The 20,480-nt window shown below is 43.6% G+C and overlaps 1 protein-coding gene across 6 annotated transcripts in view; it reads right to left on the bottom strand.

The window, feature by feature from the left end:
- The window catches only part of YIPF1 (Yip1 domain family member 1), a 50,522-nt gene that overhangs the window by 5,741 nt on the left and 24,301 nt on the right, over positions 1 to 20,480 (bottom strand). For 3 of the 6 annotated variants that reach the window (XM_022575734.3, XM_089922394.1, XM_022575733.3), the window contains 2 exons: positions 20,270 to 20,401; positions 10,036 to 10,144 (listed from right to left, as the gene is read on the bottom strand). In XM_022575734.3, coding sequence (XP_022431442.1) covers positions 20,312 to 20,401 — 90 coding nt within the window. In that variant the 3' untranslated portion in view covers positions 10,036 to 10,144; positions 20,270 to 20,311. Of the gene's footprint in view, positions 1 to 10,035; positions 10,145 to 18,142; positions 18,256 to 20,269; positions 20,402 to 20,480 lie in introns of those variants that run through there. The other 3 variants (XR_016395303.1, XM_089922383.1, XM_089922377.1) reach the window with 3 other exon arrangements.

Genomic DNA, 20,480 nt, shown 5'->3' with positions numbered 1-20,480 from the left:
AGCAAAGCCAATTTTGTTTATTGAAGAGATAGATGAAAGAAAAAGTAAATACACATACCAAAATCACGTATGAAAAAATGAATACCTTACGAGTCTAGTCTTACTGAAAATAAAATATTATGAATAGCTGTAAAAAAGAAAGAGTATCTATATAAATAGATATATAGGAATATAAGAATAGAAATATAGGAAAAATCACTATAGAAATGAAGGTTGAACTAGGAGGAACTCAAGAGCAAAGAAACGAAGATTAATGCCATAAAAGAGGGAAGAACATTTTTCAAACAAAAATGAAAAAAGAAAGAAACAAAAAGGATTTTTAAAAAGCAATAAATAAAGAAGATAGGCAAAGATGATCTAACATATGAATAATGGGAGTCCCTGAAGAATCTGGGCTCTCATTTTTAACCACCACTCTCTCCCAACGAGGTAAGGAATATGGGAATTACTTTTTGCTCAAATTTTCCTAATATTTTTAAATGAGCCATCATTTTCCTAAAGTTTTCATTTCAAAACCTTCACACTGTATAGTCCTGGGCATCTTATAGCCTGTTAATGTTAGGGGGTGGTTGTCGCACATGACCCCTCTTTCTCCCCATCTGTAACCCTTTTAGTGTTAAATTCAGTCCTTTGAAGAAAGAAGGCTGCTGACTCTTGATAAAATGTGATTAGCTGTTTCCAAAGGCAAAATAAAAGACATTTATTTTAAAAGACAGCTCTTTGGACATCCAAAGTCTCTTGTGCAACAATATTTTGATGAATCAAGCAAAAAATAAATTCAAAACACATTGATGACATTTCCTAAGGGGGCATGGAAAACACATATTCCCCAGGATAAACATAAGTCATTACTATTTTTCCTTTACCAAACTGAAGCCTTGGGGAAGAATTTGAAAGGTTTAGCAAATTGAGAATGAGCCTCAAACTCCTCCTCCTTCCTTTGATACCCACTCTCTGGAGCCAGGCTTTACCTCTTGATGGCTGTTTGGTGGATTATATTTCAAAGGAAAGTGCAATGAAGAGAGAGGGAGAACCTTGAGGGAAAATCCACACAGTACAAACAAAGTATATAATCCAGGCTTCAGAAATGGCTTTTTCTTCCTTTTAAACTGGCCTGGGTTGTTTGCAAAGTCTGATTTAACCTTCTGCCAGTGACACAGAGACAGTAAAATGAAATCCATGGGTGAAGGTGAGGCTACTTGGTGCCTCATCTCCAAGTATATGAGGAAGAGGCAGGATCAAAGGCAGGATCAAAGGCAGGTAAAGGTTTCAGAGTCAGGCAGATGCAGATTTGAATCCTAGCTCCCTGCTAATAGCAGGTTAGTGTGAGCAAGTAACAACCTCTTAGTGCACAAGTGTCCTCAACTGTAAAAAGGGGGGATACTAGTGTACACTGTCCTTTCTTTCTATCTACCTATCTAAATGGAGCCCCATTACCCACCTTCAGATAATGTGATGGTCATTAATACTGTTCACCAAGCATTTCAGGTCTCTTGTTTTCTAGGCATATAATAGGATTGCACTTCATGGCCTTCTTTAAAGTTAGGTATGGCCATGTGACACTTCTGGCCAATGAATTGTAAGCAGAAGTGACACATGTCACTTACAGGTGGAAGATTTAATTGCCACTGAGAGACCCTCTAGAGCTCTCTTTTCCTCTGGCACAGTGACCAACAACATATGAGATGGTGCTCATTCCAACAACCCAAGGGCCTGAGTGACTACGAAGGACAGAGTTTCCCCGCCAATCTGTGATGAACTTGTAACATGAGCAAGAAATGAAACTTTTTGTTTTAAACTGCTGAAATTTTGGAGTTGTTTATTACTGTAGAATAATCTAACCTACCCCAAATGATACAAATAGTGAGTAGATAAATACAGTTACCTGATGAGGGCTTGAAAACTCCTTGAAAAACTTGGTTTATCTTTCAGGTATTACCTTATTAATTCACCCCACCAGCATTTACTCAGCAATGAGTATAGGTTGAGTGTAGGCCACGCACTGTGCTGGGCCCCGGGGGTGTACATCAGAACAGAGTCGCTGCCGTCAGGACCTTCCTATCTTTAGACACTCATTCTCCTAAACCATACTCTCAACTAATACATCTGGTAGAACTGACTATCAGTTTTTCATTTATAAGTTGTCCTTGGAAAAAGGATGAGGACAGGTCTAAGACACTAAAACTGATCTCTTACAGACCCCTCACCTCCTCACCAACACATCTTGTTTTCTCTTTCATGCCTCTACTTAAGCTGGACTCTATGTCTTTGAATGCCATGTCTTCCATGAAGCATGGAATCTCTCCTTCTGAAAAATCCTGTAATTCCACCATTCAGTGGATACGTGCTGCCTTGAGTAGCACAGTAGAGAAAGAGCAAACTTCATAGCCGGACAATCCTACTTTCAAGTCCTAGCTTTGCCCCTCCCTTGCTGAAAAGGCTACAGATCTTGCTTTGGTTGAACCCTTATTATATACTGGGTACTGAAAATCATATTATATAAATTTAATTCTCACACTTGCCCTTCAAGATCAATTATATATATTATGTGTGTGTGTGTGTGTGTGTGTATATATATATATATATATATATATATATATATATATATACACACACACATATAAGTAAGATGTGCTCCCAGGCACTTAAGTCTACATACATATATATAGACTTTTACAGAGGAAGCCAAGCAGACAGAGGTAAAGTGAAGCAGGGATTCACACCCACATCTATGTGAAAATTTCTACTCTTTTTTTTTTTTTTTGCGGTATGCGGGCCTCTCACTGCTGTGGCCTCTCCCGTTGCGGAGCACAGGCTCCGGACGCGCAGGCTCAGCGGCCATGGCTCACGGGCCCAGCCGCTCCGCGGCATGTGGGATCTTCCCGGACCGGGGCACAAACCCGTGTCCCCTCCATCGGCAGGCGGACTCTCAACCACTGCGCCACCAGGGAAGCCCTCAACTCTTTTATATAAATAATTTTTCACTCTGTGGTCTATTTGCTTGCTCACTCATTTTTTGGTTTTAATATTTACAAAAGTTTGTACTTTTGTTCTAATCATTTCCTCTGTGTTACATCTTTAATCCCCTCTATTTGGGGAAGGCAACTATTGTCTATTTTTTCCTCTTATGAACAATATTGACATTATCTAGTAACTTCTTCCTCCTCCCCTTCTTCTCCAGCCCCGGGTTGGAAGAAATATTTTGGTTAATAACTATAAGGCAATCAGCAAGCTTTGTCTGCCTCTTATAAATGTTCTCCCCATTCTCTTTCTATTTTGTTAGTTATACTGTATATTTATTTTAAGGGCACATAACCATTAAAAACTATATTCTTTCCCTTATAACCATCACTTATTTTTAGTTATACAAGTAAATATATTTAGTGCTCACCACCTGTTATGTCAATGTCTCACTAGTCTGGTTGTCTGAGGTATGTTCCCTAGAAGATGCCTCTGAAAGGTCTCATGAGAATAGTGCCTGTGTTCTTCCATATTGATAACATTTTATCTGTGGCCTTCACACCTGAAAGTTGGTCGGTTTGGTTTCCTTTCTTTGGGTGTCTTAGATATATTGTTACACTATAGTCGCCTAACATAAAGTGCTGTTGTCAAGTCTGATCACAGTCTGATTTTCTTTCCCTTATAAGTGAATTTGTCTTTTAGCCTGGATGCCCCAAATAGTTTTCTTTAAAATCCATTAATTTTACTAGAATATGTCTCAGTATTGATCTTCTGGGTTGATTTCCCCAGGCACAAGGTGTGCCCTTTCTATATGCAATCTCGAGTCTTTTTAATCATTTTTTTTCAGGGAAGTTTCTTTTATATAGATTTTTTAATATATTATTTCTCCTTCATTGCCCCATTATTCTTTTCTCCTTCAGGGACTTGTGTAATACAATTTTAGATATTTTTGCCTATCTTCTATATTTGTCATTTTCTCTTGAATTCTCAGATTTCTCTTTATTCATTCTGGAATTTAAATTTTTTCCTTCTTTTCACTTTTTATTCCCTTAAGGCATTATCTGTTGTGCAAAAACCATGTTACTCTTATATTCCTTCTAGTTCAGTCTTCACTTGTAAGATGAATTTTCCCTTTTCTTTCCAATTCTTTCCTAAGTTTGATTACCTAATTTTTGCTTTCTAATTCTGACTTGTACTTTTCTTTCATATCTTGTAATATTTCCTTAATTTACTTCAGCTCATTTTGGAATACTGTTACAGTTTTTACCTGGTTTTGTGGGCATGTCTTTCTGGGATGCTTTATTTCATTAAGGATGTTTTTCTGCTCCTTGTTCTCATTTTTCTTATAATAACTTCATTATGAGATTCCACTCCAGTCCTTTCTGTTGCTCATTTTTAGATGAAATTAGTTTTCCTGCACATTCAGTGGGGAGGAGTGAGTGAGGATAGCTTTGCTAAATTCAAGGCTCTACAGCTTCCTTGTCTATGTTTCCATGAAGTGGTCAGAAGAAGTACGGCTTCATACTTTCCGAGATCTTCTGGCTCTGTTCCCCTCCCCAACTCTCATTTGGACTTCCCCTTCCTTTGTCCAAAATATCCCTGGCCTACCCTATTTGTAGTATATTCCCTGTGGCTTTCTAAAGTGTCCTGCAAAGACACTTCGTCTGGTTTTGAGGGTTCACAGGACCCGGGCTGCTCCAGCTTCTTCAGTCCTTACTTTGGACCCCTTGTCCTCACCAGCTGCAAGCAGGGCTGTACAACACCCCGCCCCCCGCAGTTCCAGCTGCTGTTCTCCTGTTGGCCCACTGTACTTGCCAGGGAGTACCTATTCTGGGGTTCTCTTATTTTCAGATTTCTCAGACACTCTTTGCTTCCCCTGCTTCTTTCCACAAAAATGCTGATACCATGCAAGTCTTCGAGCCCCCAGTGGCTTCCACCTACATGAATTTTGGGGTTTGTGGTGCTGTCTCGTCTCCCAGTTCTGTTATAGATGTCCATAGGTTTTGGTTTTGCTATCCCAATTGCTCTGTGGCTTTTTTGTTGTTGTTTGTTTGCTTGTTTTGGTTTTTTTTTTTTAATGGTGGAATTCAGGGAGATTAAAAAATGCCACTGCTATCTTCCCAGAATGCTTTTCTCTCAATTCTTTATATAATGCCAACCAGTGAAATCAAACAGACAATGGACAAACCACCGTCTACTAACTTTTCTAAAAGTAGGGGATTCCAAGATGTAATAGTTATCAATCTAAAACCCATTCTGGGGACTTCCCTGGTGCCACAGTGGTTAAGAATCCACCTCCCAATGCAGGGGACGCAGGTTTGATCCCTGGTCAGAGAACGAGATCCCACATGCATGCCGCAACTAAGAGTTTGCATTCCACAACTAAGGAGCCCGTCAGCTGCAACTAAGGAGCACATGTGCCGCAACTAAGGAGCCGGTGAGCTGCAAACTAAGGATCCCACGAGCCACAACTAAGGAGCCCATCTGCTACAACTAAGGAGCACACGTGCCACAACTAAAGGAGCCGGTGAGGCACAACAAAGGAGCCCACCTGCTGCAACAAAGACCCAGCACAACCAAAATAAATAAATTAAAAAATAAAAATAAATAAAACCCATTCTGGTTGGGTGGCAGTGTGGCAGTGTGCCCAGATAAAAAGCATTTCCCAGCCTCCCTTGCAGCTAGGGATGACTATGTGATCCAGTTCTGACCAATAAGATATAAGCATAAGATATCAGTGGGGCATTGGAGAAAGCTCACCAAAAGGCAGATCAACTCAGCTGGCCAACCAACCCCTTTTGCCCTTTCCCTTCTTTCTTCCTGCCAAAAGCTGAGCTGAGCTGCTAGGCATCTGTGTAGAGCAGTAAAAATGAAACTAACGGTCAAGGATTTAATCATCCACTGTGACAGTATAAGCAAGAGACTAAACAGCAGAAAGTGCTGGCTCCCCTAATGTTCCATTTTTCTCCCTGGAACAGTGCCAGGCAAGAGTCAGGTGGATTAGTACAGATGCTGGGATTGTCTCACTGCTGAAGGATCCCTGAACAAAAGGCTCCTGCCTTTTTGCAGACCAGGGAGGCAGGGAGAAGGGAGGGGGGAAGGGCTAGGAGTGAAAAAGCACTGCATACTGAGTCAGAGTGGAGGAAACATTTCAAGGCCCCACTCTCGCCCCCTTCTCCCCCTCCCCCCTCCAACAGCCAGTAAGTTGGTCCCTGCAGAGACACCTAAGAGAGGCCATGGCTAGGCTCCCCCTTCTCCGCATAAGGAGCCTGGGCTAAGACTGGGGTGATGGCAGGATGGGGCCAGAGCCCTTGACTGCAAATCCCCTCAGGGAGTGCAGTGCACAGGCTATGTACCTTCCTGGGAGGCCTGTGGGCAAAGCTTTGTAACTGCCTATGGTTGGGTCTGAAATATGACACAGGTTTTTGGCTTAGAGGCGGACTCCTCACTGCCTACACTTTGCTGGAGAAGGAAGCAGGAATTTTGGGGTCAGATGATGACAAATTCATGCTAAAGACTGCAAAAGAAAAATAGAAAGATAGAAGGCAGAGTCCCTGATGGCCTCATGGAGCAGCAACGTTTACCTGGGACTATCTCCAAAGTTCTATTTACATGAGAAAAATAAAACTACTAATTTGTTTAAGCCACTGCTTTTCTGGGTTCTTTTACAGCTGAGTGAAATTCTTAAGGGCTACGTGGGGTTCCTAAGGGCAGTGGCTTCCAAAAGGGTGATGCTGGTTCGTTCATGAAGTTTTCACTGGTACTTGGTAGGTGAGAAAGAATGAATGTAGTCGGTTTTTCATAAACTAAATTTATTCAAACTTTTAGTACTGAGATTATGCCCTTCCAGATTATTTGACATTTTAATGTCCTCTCTTTCATGAGATGATGGTGGTAATTTATGATGCTGGTTGTGCCTAAAATCTTTACTTAAAAATTAAGTTCTGGTACTTCCCTGGTGGCGCAGAGGTTAAGAATCCGCCTGCCAATGCAGGGGACACGGGTTCGAGCCCTGGTCTGGGAAGGTCCCACATGCCACGGAGCAACTAAGCCCGTGCGCCACAACTACTGAGCCTGCGCTCTACAGCCCATGAGCCACAACTACTGAGCCCACTTGCCTAGAGCCCACGATCCGCAACAAGAGAAGCCACCATAATGAGAAGCCCGCGCACTGCAATGAAGAACTGCCCCTGCTTGCCACAAATAGAGAAAGCCCGCGCGCAGCAACGGAAACACAACACAGCCAAAAATAAATAATAAACAAATTAATTTAAAAAAATTAAATTCTGACCACTGTATCATAGAATCTCTAAACATAATTTTGGAAAAATGTACAAGTCATGTCAAAGTTAAAAATACTTAGTAGTAACTAATTTCCACCTCAAAATCAGATATTTGTGTGCCTGGAAAAAAACCTGTTTTTCTTTACTTGAACACTTACAACATTTCTGAGACCAGATATGTGGGGTTTTCCACCCTAAACAACTTTGACACTAACTGCCTGGAGTTACTGCACACCCACAGGTTAAGGGGTCTTAATGCTAATTGCAAGCAGTGGATCCCCAGGTTACCCATGACTTCTGTCTGACTTGGCTTATAAATTGGAGGTTCCCACGACCCCACCCCCTTGGGTTTGATAATTTGCTCACAGAACCCAGGAAAATAGTTAACTTACTACTGCTGGTTAATTACAAAAGACATTTTAAAGGATACAAATGAACAGCCAGATGAAGAGATACATAGGGTGAGGTCTGGGAGGGTCCCAAGTGCAGGAGCTTGTGTCCATCTGGAGTTGGGGGTGTACCACCCTCCCAGCACATGGATGTATTCACCAAACCAGAAACTCTCCAAACCCCGTTCTTTGGGGATTTTTATGGAGAATTCATCACATAGGCATGACTGACTAGTAACTCCATTCCAGTCCCTCTCCTCTCTCTGGAGAATAGGGGCTGGGGATGAAAGTTCCAAGCTTCTAATCATGGCTTGGTCTTTCGGGTGACCAGCCCCATCCAGGAGCCCCCAAGAGTCTCCTAATTAGAGCCAAAAATGCTCCACTATCCAGGAAATTCCAAGGTACTGTCAGTCACTTCTATCACTCGGGGTCTTAAGGGCTCTCTGTCAGGAAGTGGGGTCAAAGACCAAATATTAGAACAAAAGATTCTCTAGCACCCCTATTTACAAGGACTTTAGGGGCTTTGTGTCAGAAACTGAACTGGGGCAGAAACCTTATATATTGAGATATATATATATATATATAATTTCACAATATGCTTCTATTCTTCAATAGGAGAAAAATCCTGTCACTTTCGGTAAGAGATAAGAATGGGAGGTTGCAGATGGCTTGTACAGGGGAATGCACAGATGCACATGTATAAGAATCACTGCCTTGGGCAGCAGGAGTTAAGTATTAAAGAAAGAGAGAGCCAGGGCACCAGTTCAGATGGTGATTGGAAAGTATGAACACCAAGTTCTTTGAAGAGTCCTTAAAGACAAAAGAAATATTTAGCTGGAGAGGACTCAGGGGGTGCAGAACAGTTGCTTTCAAACATCAGAAGTTAACAAAGGGAAAGGAGTTCAGACTTTGATCTGAGAGCCCAGGGTTGGAGCTCGGACCAATCAGTGAAAACCGCAGAGGCGCTTCTAACAGCAGGAGCGGTTCAGGAGGAATGGCTGCCTTGGTGAGGCTGAGGCTGGTGATCCCTTAGCAGGGATCACTGGACTGTCAGATCCATGGGAACAGGGACATCGTCTGTTTTGTTCGCTGCCCCAGTACCTAGAAAGGTGATCAGCGCATAGTAGGTGCACAATATATATTTGTTGAATAAGGTAATGGGGGTGACAGTCAGCATTCAATGGGAAGTTTGCCATGGTGACCTTAAGTCACTGTAGCCTGAATTTCTGTGCCGCTTCCTTTATCTGCATGATCATCCTTTTAAGTCCAAATGTGTCTTTGTAGTTGTCTCAGAAATACACGGGGAACTCCTGTCCTGAAGAGGACAACAGAAACAGTGGGAAATCAGCAATCCTGACCTAGAAGAAGCTAAGCCTCCCAGATGGTGTATATATTTTATTTATTTATTTATTTTTTTTGTGGTACGTGGGCCTCTCACTATTGTGGCCTCTCCCGTTGCGGAGCACAGGCTCCGGACGCGCAGGCTCAGCGGCCATGGCTCACGGGCCTAACCGCTCCGCGGCATGTGGGATCTTCCCGGACCGGGGCACGAACCCGTGTCCCCTGCATCAGCAGGCAGACTCTCAACCACTGTGCCACCAGGGAAGCCCCAGATGGTGTATATTTTGAACACAAAGTATAAACAAGTATCTGTGAGGTGTCACTGGTTTCTCCCTTTCATGGTCTCTAGCCAGGAAGCCACACCACCTTGAAGAGGCACTCAAAGGGCACTAAAAGAATTTTCTAAAATCTGTATGTCAAAATAGGTTATAGGTAAGCATGTCCTTTAAACACACTGTTCCATGCTTAGAGGAAGAAAAATTCGGATGTCCATTTTAACCCCCGCACTCCAACAGCTAGCACATTAAATCAGACTCCCAGCAACCTCCGGCAGGCTGAAGATAAAACATCAAGTAAGAACCTGAGCGCAAAGTCACGAAGTGCAGACACAGACGTTATTATTATTATTATTGTATTTTGTATTTATTTTGCAACCATTAGGTTCAGTTGCCCAGAGTCAGGTCACCAAAGACAAATTTTCAGCCTCCCAATGAATCCCAACCAAAGTTCATGCTGTTTGGGCACTTTAGGATGGCAAGGGGAGCAGAGGCTCACCTAGGTAATCTGTACACGATCCAGAGAAAAGACACCCAAGTTAGGATGGATCCATTCCAGGGATTAAGGGTGTACCTAACGTGAAGCACACCACGTGACCATGAGAGGCAAACGCAGGGCACTTGAGCAGCCTCACCCATCCCCTCGTATTTCTCTCCAAACCAGTGCACAGTCACAATGACAAGTGACAGTGAGAGAGAAGAGCTGAATGACATGTCTCAACTCAACAACATTTAATTGTTTTTTGTTAAATAGGTGATTAGGCTTCAGTGTGGCACCCCCCAGATGTTGGGGGTTGGGGCCATTCCATCCGTTTGCCTGCGCTTTGGTCGTTCTGCTTTCCTGCAGTGGATACCATGTCCGAAAGAACCATACTCCAAAACCCACTGAAGAGAACTGAAAAACAAAAAGAGTAACTTTCAAGATCAAGTTGCCCCCGTACAGAAAGGATTTAGAGATATAACTTCAACACCAGAGCAGTCTGCCTCCACCAGCTCCCTAAACCTAGAGCCTTGAGCCCTGATTTATAGGCTCCACGGAAGAAAATGACATTTTAAAAAGTTTTCCTCTATTTCTTTGGAAACCCAATGACTTTCTCTGATACACATCCCAAAGCTACCTTCAGCCATCCTCCTTTCTCTCTTCTTTGTGACTGATCTGTGTTTGGTGCTAGAGGAGGAAAGACAAAAGTAAATATCTTTTTACATAAAAAGGCATAAAAAGATTTGGAAAGTGAGAGCTGTTTGTGGTTGCTGAAACATATGGTTATACAGGGGACAACGGCAGGATATGAGGCAGGACAAACAGATTAGGGATGGATCATGGCAATCCAGGGAGTTTGGGTTTTCTTTAGACAACAGGAGGCCAAAAAAAAGTTTTTAAGTAGAAGAGTGATGCAGTCAAAAGCACAATCAGATTTATAGATTTTCAAAGACCCCTATGGCTACATATAGGATGGATCAGAAGGAGGAGGAGAAGAGAGACAGAGAAACCCATCAAGCTCTTACCATAGTCTAAATGTGAGATGATCAGGTCCTGAATGCTGGGTATGGTACTGATAGGACAGATTTGAGAAATATTTCAGAGGTAGCACAGACAAGTCTTGCTGACAGATAAGATGTGGAAGATAAGAGGGAGGAATCTACACTGATGCTGAGGTTTCTAGCTTGGGTGACCAGGTAGATTTCTTAATTCATCCAACAAATATTGATGGAGGACTCACAAGCCAGGCACCAGATACAATGAATAAGGCAATCATGGTTCTAACTCTCAAGAAACTTACAGTCCAGCAAGGGAAACTACAGAGTAAACAAATACATAAAACATTACTTATGTAATTACGATTATAAGGTACCATGAGAGGGTATGATAAAGAATCTAACCTAGTCTGAAATCAGGGGCGGTGTGGATGGTAGTGCCATTCACTGAGACAGGAAAATGAACGAAGATCTGGTTGTTGGGGGGATGAGTTTAGTTTTGAACATAATGAATTTGAGGCATCTGTTGGTACACCTAGTTGAGGATTTGCAAGAGACGGGAACTTGGAAAAAGAGGCTAGAGATACGGTGAAATCCAGGGGAGATTAAGGAATGTGGCAGAGAGGGGTCCCTAATGCATGGCCTTCCCCCTAAGAGAATAAGCCAGGCCTCCCTGGCGACCTCATCGGGGGAAATATCACAACCAGTGTCAGCATTTAAGCATACCATGAAGGTGAGGCTGAGGCAGGGGAGATCTGCCTAAATCCACTGGCTCTAGAAAAGGGAAAAGTTGCCAACAAAATAGCTGTGAAAAGTGGTTGGAGAAGGGTGGACGCTGTAATTTGCTGGAGTGAAAGAACCTAGAGTCCTGATTGGCCTTCTGGTAAGCATGGGCTCCGGTTTCTGAAATGCTAAGTAAAGGTAGGGACAAACCAGCCCACAGGGCAGGCACTAAAGGTTTATTTTCATAAATATGGAAAGATTTGGCCCACAATGTCACCATCAGCCAGGGCTCCCTCGCCACTTCCAGGCCTAAGACCTGGGTAAGGCCTCCCTGGCCACTTCTAGCTCCCCACCACGGTGGCCCCCTGTGGCATGCCCTACTCCCTTCCTGGCCCCATCCCTGCAACCAAGCCTGGACAGTATCACCATTGCCTGATCTGGGGTGTTCCAATCAGAAGTTCCCAAACTCATGATTTTCTTTTTAACTCAGCAAGGTCTGCTAGTCTGTGTGATGCAGGAGATATAAAGTTGGGCTGTAAAATCTGGGAAGGTAAGAACCTATCTCCATTGTTCACCAGTAGCCCAGCACCTAGCACAGAGTAGGTCCTCAATGAATGAACAAGAGTTTCCAAATAGCTTGGCAAATGATCCCAGGAAAGTTTTGAGTGCCATATGGTATGTATATAACCCTTGCTTGTTCAAAATCAAGCTTTCCCCAAATGCCTGCTGAGTGCTGGGGCTATATTGGTAAATAAACCTCTGACCTCAAGGAACCCTCAGTCTATGAAGTTATGGTTCATAAGAAAATGGCCACAATAGAGAAACATACAAAGAACTGTAGCATAGCCCAGAGAAATAAGTAAGTAATATTACCTGGAGAAGTAAAGCAAAACTTCACCAAGGACAGAGTATCTGAAGTAGGCCCTGAAGAATAAATAGGAAGTTTCCAAGCAGACAAGGGAGGGAAAAGCATATTCCAGAACTTAAAAAAAAAATCTTGAAAGATTTTATTTATTTATTTTTTATGCTGCGCCTCACGGCTTGCGGGATCTTAGTTCCCCGACTGGGGATTGAACCTGGGTCATGGCCGTGAAAGTGCAAAGTCCTAACTACTGGACCACTAGGGAATTCCCTTCAAAGATTTTAAAGTAACATATCCAGTAGTTAGAGGTAGTTTGGTACTTTTCCTACTAGATCCCAGTGAGCGCACAGTGGGATAAAACAAGTAAGTACTTATGTGATAGCCCAATTCTATCATTGATGGTGTCAGTGAGAAATGAGATCCTCAGTACAGGAGAAAGGAGATATGAATATAAGATACAAGCAGTTTAGTACTGCACTAAACAGGAATTGGAAGTATCAGTATGAACGCACAACACACGTTCTATCAAGCAAACAACAATCCTATTTCCTAGCTCTGAACATTGAAAAGGCCTGAAAACAATGACTAAGCCAGTTGCAGTGAGCACCACTAGCATCCAAATTGTGACCTGGAAATACTATTTCCCTGAATGGACCAGGACTCCTTAGAGAAAAGGCTCAGTCTGGGTCTGGGACAGGAAAAGTCCAAAATGAGCCTAGAACATTTGGTCATAACAGATAACAAGGCAGTTACCAGAGACTCCTAGGGTTGTGCCGACAGGACTCGGGGACCAACCTGAAGAGGCTCCCGGTGGCCAAATACAGGACAATTTGAGCATCAATAAGCATAGTATTTGCAATGGACTGAAACTAATTGGTCATTGCTGCAGATCCTAGTGAGCCAACTACTATTTTGAAAGCGGGTAAATAAAGAGAAAAAAATCATTTATCTTGCTTTTCTAATATAAACTGTATCACCGGAAGCACACAGATGAAGGGAAATTTTTAGTAAAGAAGTATTCTAGTAAATAAATAAAGAAGGAAAGATAGAACTGAAATATCACCATTTTGAAACCCCTACTGAATTAATGGGTCTAGGCATTGCTTATTAATGGCTACTAATACCAAAAAGACAGAGAGATAATTAGACATTATGAGTTTATGGATGGAAGGGTTTTACGGCACATATCAAGTCATCTTGCCCCCCAAAAAATCAATCTGAATCTGATCAAACCTTTAGATACAACCAGCAATTCACAGAAAACAGAGGACAGAGCTATATGTTAAATGATACCATGGAGAAACAATCAGCAAAATCCAGACAGTGAAAAACTATAGGATAAATGATTTTTCAACAAATAAGTGGCAAAGGGAAAGAGAAAGATGGAGTAGGACTCTATAATTTAAAAGGCATTTAGAGGTACAACACCCAATTGCCATATGAAACTCAAACACTGAAATGCATTTGATATTAGTTATTTCTTTTTTTTAAATATTTTTTTATTTTGGCTGCACTGGGTCTTAGTTGTGGCACGTGGGATCTTTTAGCTGCAGCATGTGGACTCTTAGTTGCGGCATGCGGACCCTTAGTTGTGGCACGCAAAGTCTTAGCTGCGCCATGCAAACTCTTAGTTGCGGCACGTGAACTCTTAGTTGCAGCATGTATGCGGGATCTAGTTCCCCGACCAGGGATCGAACCTGGGCCCCCTGAATTGGGAGCATGGAGTGTTACCCACTGGTCCACCAGGGAAGCCCCAAGAGTTATTATTTCTTAAGATGTGATTATGGCACTGTGGTTAGGTTTTGAAGAGTATCTTTCTTTTTTTTTTAAAGGTTGTTTTAGCTTCTTATTTTAAATATTTATTTATTTTTGGCTATTCCTCATGGCTTGTGGGTTTTTTTTTTTTTTCGGTACGCGGGCCTCTCACTGTTGTGGTCTCTCCCATTGCGGAGCACAGGCTCCGGACGCGCAGGCTCAGCGGCCATGGCTGACGGGCCTAGCCGCTCCGCGGCATGTGGAATCTTCCCGGACCAGGGCACGACCCCGTGTCCCCTGCATTGGCAGGCGGACTCTCAACCACTGTGCCACCAGGGAAGCCCCCGGCTTGTGGGATCTTATTTCCCGACTGGGGATTGAACCCGGGCCCATGGCAGTGAAAAGTGCAGAGTCCTAACCACTGGACCGCCAGGGAAGTCCCTGAAAAGAGTATCTTTTATAGATACAGAATTTAAGTGTTTATTGATGAAATAATAGGATGTTCTATATTTGCTTCCAAATAATACAGGGGAAAGAGTTGGGGAATATATGGGTATGTGGATGAGACAAGGCTGGCCATGAGTTGACAACTGTTGAAAGTGAAAGAGGGGAGGGGTACATAGGGATTCACTATAATATTCACTCTACTTTTGTCTATGTTTAAAAGTTTCCACTAAATAAGTCAAATAAAAGAATAAAAAGTTATTGTGTTGACCCACTTACCATCCCAGGTTCTCCCAATTTTCCTCAAAGAAAGGGAACAAAGAAGAAAACGGAAAAAGAAATAGCCCAGGAACTGAAAATGGATTCTCTGGGAAGGGACATTTCCCGACATGGTGTGGAAAAGAATAAGGGGCTGTAGAAAACAGTGTTAGCTATGGTGTGAGATCATGCGGTTTGGACACTGTGTTAAAGGGGATTACAGCATTCATTGAGTTAAAGCTGATTTCAGAATAAAAGAACTGATGTGTATAAACCTAGTAAGAACATTTGAAGCTTTGGCTTATAAAATGAACTCTTGACATGAGTGAGTGAAAGGATAATTGCATATAAACCCTGTGTATCGAATCAGGAGGGTTTTAATTACAAAGGAGTCTCCTGAAGCCCTCTGCTCATCCCTTGTTAAAGCCCTTATCACACTGCGGTATATTTACCTGCTGGCCGTCCTCCTCTGGACAGAGCCACTTGTCATTGCCCCTGGGAAGGTAGCCCCAGGCTGAATACAGTCCTTCAGATACTCCATCCCTCAAGCCAAAGTAAGACTCCCTAGGTGCACCAGGGTCCTGGCTCAGAGAAGAACTGGCATTGGCCCTCAGGTGATAAGTTAATATAAAACAGAAAGAACGAAGGAAGGAAGGCAAGAAGAAAGCCAGATGTTCTTTATAATGTCTCAATGACTTATGTAGAGGTAGCTTCCCTGATTACAAGTAATTGGAGGCTCCCTCGTGATCCTGAAGTTCTAGGGAAAGAAGGGGTTAATGCTCTCCCAGTAATCCCTTCCAGGCTAAGCCCTCCACTGCACAGATTTACATGAGGAAAGTTATCTGTGAGATTAGAAGTCATTCTTTTCCAGTGAAAGCTGGCAGTCCACAGCTTACAGTGGGAGGCACAGCCAGGTCATAAATCTGCAGCGCTCAGGGCTCTGGACAGCCCTCTCATGGGCAAAGCGATTGATGCTTCTGCCAGGGAGGCTCCGAAGAAACTGTTCATCACTATCTCATTTAGAGACTTGATACCCAAATGGAGACACTGACACCCAAGTTTATAGATCTGAGCAAAGCCCATAGGTACCAAATTTGTGTAAATCAGGATGGGAGGTCTGCAAGGGCCCTAAGGGCCAGGATCTTCCAAGATGCCAGCTTCTGACTCTCTGAAGGTGTATAGCACCTGGGACACTTGGTCTGGAGACTTCATAACCAAAATGTATGAAAGGAACTGTATGTATGAAGTCTCAGCCCAGGAGCAGGCTGAGAGAGCCCCTCTCCAGGTTGATGTCAGGTATTCTGAGGCAAGGCAGAGAGCCAGGCAGCTGTGGTCACTGTGTCCTCCACCTCTGTCCCTCTGCAGCTGAGCTCAGGCTTTCTTGTTCTAGGTGATGTGAGCCCACAGCGCATCACTGTGTCTCAATGAACAGCCTACGTCTTTACTTTCCCAAAAGCCACGGGAAGTTGACTACTCTTTTCAGAAAAACGGGTAACTAATTGCTTTCTGCTCACGCAAGACCCCCTCTGTGAAGCCTTCCCCCAGGCCAAATGAGTCAGTGTTTCTGTGCTCCCACAGTGCCCATCAACTCACAACTTGGCCATGGCACTTCTCACACAGCCTGGCCCACCGCCTGGTCCTTATCTGGTGAGCTGTTTTACCCATGGACCAAGGCGCCTTGAGGCAGACTCTATCCGATTTTGCAGGTCCCCGGTGCCCAGCTCACAGAGGCCACAAAGTGGCCTCAAATAAACATTGAGTGAGGAAGTAAATTATGATCCAGGACTCAGTGAGCCAAGGCACTTCTGGTAAAAGCCCACATCCTGACTCTTGCCTGAATCTTACAAAGTCACCTCCATCCACGCAATTAACGAAGCACTTGCCCTGTCTGTGCTAGGCGGGTATTAGGCCAAGACCAGGGAGTCCAAGTGAAATAAGAGTCCCTTCCCCATGGACCTCAGATGAAGATCCATCCTGCTCTGGGGCCTTCTCTGCTAACAGTCAATGGAGTCCATTTGCAGGATGAGCTGGACAAATGTGCAGGCAATTCAACAGTAATGCAAACCACCTACCACGTGCTCCTTCTAAGGCAGTGGGCTCCAAAAACAACCCACTGAGGTAGTGGAAAAAAAATATTAGAACTTCTATCAATATTTATTTTTCATCAAAAAATAAGGAATTAAGCTTTAATAGTTACTATATGGATTGACAACAGTCTTTGTAAATGCTTCAAATATAAACGTGTCACTGAAGGTGTGTGCTTGTGGCAGAGACTCTAAAATGGCCTCCACATGATGTATATGTGATGTATATACACATATACACATCCACATGATGTATATGTACAGCAAATCATCACAACGTGCACTTTAAATATCTTACAATTTTGTCAGTTCATCCTCAATAAAGCTGAAATATTAAATTAAATTAAATTAAAAAATAAAAATGGCCTCTAATGATCCGGTATTTATGCCCTGATGTGTCCTGTCCCCTGGAGTGTGGGCAAGACTTGCGACTTGCCTCTAATCCAAAGAATACGGCAAAGGTGATGGATGTCATTTCTGTGATTACATTACATAGACGGTAACTTGCATCTTCCTAACAGAGTCTCTGTTGATTATCTCCATTTGTGGCTTTGATGAAGTAAAAGTCCTCATATGGAGGGGCCTATGTGGCAAGGAACTGAGGGCAGCCTCCAGCTGACCATCAGCAAGGAGGCCACTGGTCTGGCAGGCCACAAGGAACTGAATCCTGCCAAGAACTATGTGAGCTCAGAAGAAGATCCTTCCCCGGCCCAGTTTTCAGCCGAGACCCCGGGCGCAGGCAACACTTTTGAGTGCAGCCTTATGAGAGTACTAAGCAAGGAGAAGGAGAAGGAGAGAACTAAGCAAAGCTACGCCCAGATTCCTGACTCACAGAGACAGTGAGATAATGAATGTGTGTTTTTTGAGCTGCTAGGTTTGTGGCAATATTGTTAGGCAGAAATAGATAATACAGTCCTCAAATTCTTAACTGACAGGTTGTGCAATCAAAGTAGTGTGGAGACCTCTAGATTAGCAAAGTAGGCGTTCCCCACCCCCAAAAGAGCCAAAGGTCAGCAGGGGAGCCTGCAAGTTTTCGTGGTAAAAAGAACATCAGCCTAAAAAGTGGGAAAGTGGAAAAAAATCTCAGGAATTGGTTCCCGAAGACCTGGGTTTGATTCCCAGCTCTGCCTCTGAGAGAGGGGTGATCTTAGTCAACTCAGACTTACTAAAGCCCAGCTTCCCTCATCCATATAACGGGGGACAACAAGCCTGGTAAGAGAGGCCAATGAGAGCGCCCTGGACAGCGTTTTGTAACATAGAATGTGATATACACGTTAGTTTGCTACCAAACCTGGCCTTGGGCAGGGCACTGTCCTCTCTTGGCCTCAGCTTCCTTATTGTGCAAAGAAGAGGGAAGCACATCCCATCTCCAAGGGCTCTGACCTTCTTTGATTCTAGCATCACCTATAATGTGAAGAGAGGAAGTGGGGAAATCAGGCTCTGACATTTACAGTGGTTTCCCAGTCACGCCATTGGCCAGGATGACTGTCGCACCAACAAGGCAACCGGAGAGGCCTCTGTTTGACCAATCACATCTTGTCACCTTGCAGGGTCGGCAACCTAAATTCCTCAACTAAGAGGGAAAATCTCCATTTGTTTTACAAAAAGGAAATAAAGGGTGACAGTAAAGTGAGTAAGAACCACCAAATTTCAGCACAGATGACTAACCCCTTTCAGAGGGGCCGCAGCTTGATTCTATTACTGAGCACCAACTACGTGCCAGGAGCTTTTATAAACACGGTCTCTACTTTCACTACAATCTTAGCACATAATACACACACACACCTCACTTCACTGTTCGTCACTTTATTGCACTGTGCAGATATGGTTGTTTTTTACAAATTGAAGGTTTGTGGCAGCTCCACATCGAGCGAGTCTATTGGCACGTTTCCCAAGAGCATTCATCTCTGTGTCACATTTTGGTAATTCTTGAAATATTTCAAACTTTTTCATTATTATCCTATTTGTTATGGGGATCTCTGATCAGTGATCTCTGATGTCACTACTACTAGGACTCAAAGAGGGCTCAGATGATGGTTAGCATTTTTTTAAGCAATGAAGTATTGATACTTTCTAATTAAGGTATGTGCATTGCTTTTCTAGACATAATACTGTTGCATACTTAATAGGCTACAGCACAGTGTAAATATAACTTGTATATGCACTAGGAAACCAGAAAATTCATGTGACTTGCTTTACTGCAGTACTCACTTTACTGTGGTGGTCTGGAACTGAACCCACAATATCTCCGAGGTATGCCTGTAGACTGTATCATCTTCATTTCATCGTAAGTTAGCTGAGGCTCAGAGAGAGTCAGCCCCTTGCCCCAGGCACACTGCTAGTACGTGGTAGGGCAGGGATTTTCATTCTGTTTGACTCTGAAGGCCCTGGTCATTGCACCACACCCTGTTGCTCTGGGAGATAGCAGCTTGGGCAGAAAGGTCAGCCCATGATTACAACATAGAGTAAAGGTTCTTGGCCCACAGTGAGATCATGTGCAGAGTGTGGCTTCATTCATTCATTCCACAAACATTTACTGAGCACCCACTGTATATACCACGGCATGTGGTGGGCAATGAAGAAACAGAGAAATACCCATTCCTTGTTCTTATGGGGAGACACCCTAGTACATGGAGGACAAATAGACGAATAAATGCGTGAACAAATGGATAAGCAGATGGACACACTGACAGTGAGTGACTGGTGTTTCGAGCACCACTAATAAAATGATGTATAATGTAGGGTTTAATGGGTTCACAGGTAAGTGATGACTGCTGGAAGGGAAGGAACATTTCAGACAACTGGATCAGCAAGTGCAAAGGCAGGATGTGTTCTGGAGATGGCAAGCAGCTCAGCATGGCTGCAGGCTCAGAACACAGAGGAGGTGGAACGGGGAGGCGAGAGACTAGCCATGGAGGAACAGGGTCTTTTTCCTGTACTCTGACCCTCTGAGCTAACCACCAACAGTGGAATCATCAAAGAGGCCCAAGAACAAACTGGGCATGAGAACTAGTAAGCTTCGGAGAACTGCATGAGTAATTCAAGAGCGGTCACACTCAGGGTCTGAGGCCAGCCTGAGAAGTCACAGAGAAACTGGAGAAAACCACTAGACTGTAATCAAATGGAACAAACCCATGCTGTGCTGCTGGGAAGGGGACAGGGAGTAGAGAAGAGGGGATGCTGGGGCCAAAAGGCAGGAACTCCTCTTACAGAAGAATCTGAGAGCTCGTGTTTCCCAAATGTATAAAGCCAGATGAGTCTACTTCCCAACTGAAGCCTCAGCAAGAGGGACACACACAGGGACATGCGTGTGCACACACACCACACTGAACCATGCAGACAGATAGAAGGGCCTGGCCCTCTCAGTGCTTCATGCTAACAGCAGCAGGACTGATGCCCCTGCCCATTTTTACTGTACCTCATAGCGAGAAGATGAAAAGATAATCGCTCACTTTCCCCTTTAGCTGGACTTGGCTGCTGCAGCTGTTTGGTTTGGAGCAGCTGTGCTTGTTGGGAGATGGTCCATCTCTGGTGCGTCAAAAAAGTAGGCCTGCAGGAAAAGGAGACCCGTGAGGGTGGTTAACAAATAATGGTCCAGGTGCGTGTCCTAGACTCCACGCTGACAGTAC

Source organism: Delphinapterus leucas, chromosome 1 (assembly GCF_059928025.1).
Source record: "Delphinapterus leucas isolate spDelLeu-1000000601 "Yukka" chromosome 1, BTC_Dleu_Yukka2, whole genome shotgun sequence".
In the NCBI taxonomy this organism is placed as follows: domain Eukaryota; kingdom Metazoa; phylum Chordata; class Mammalia; order Artiodactyla; family Monodontidae; genus Delphinapterus; species Delphinapterus leucas.
This window is presented reverse-complemented; position numbering and strand designations above follow the sequence as displayed.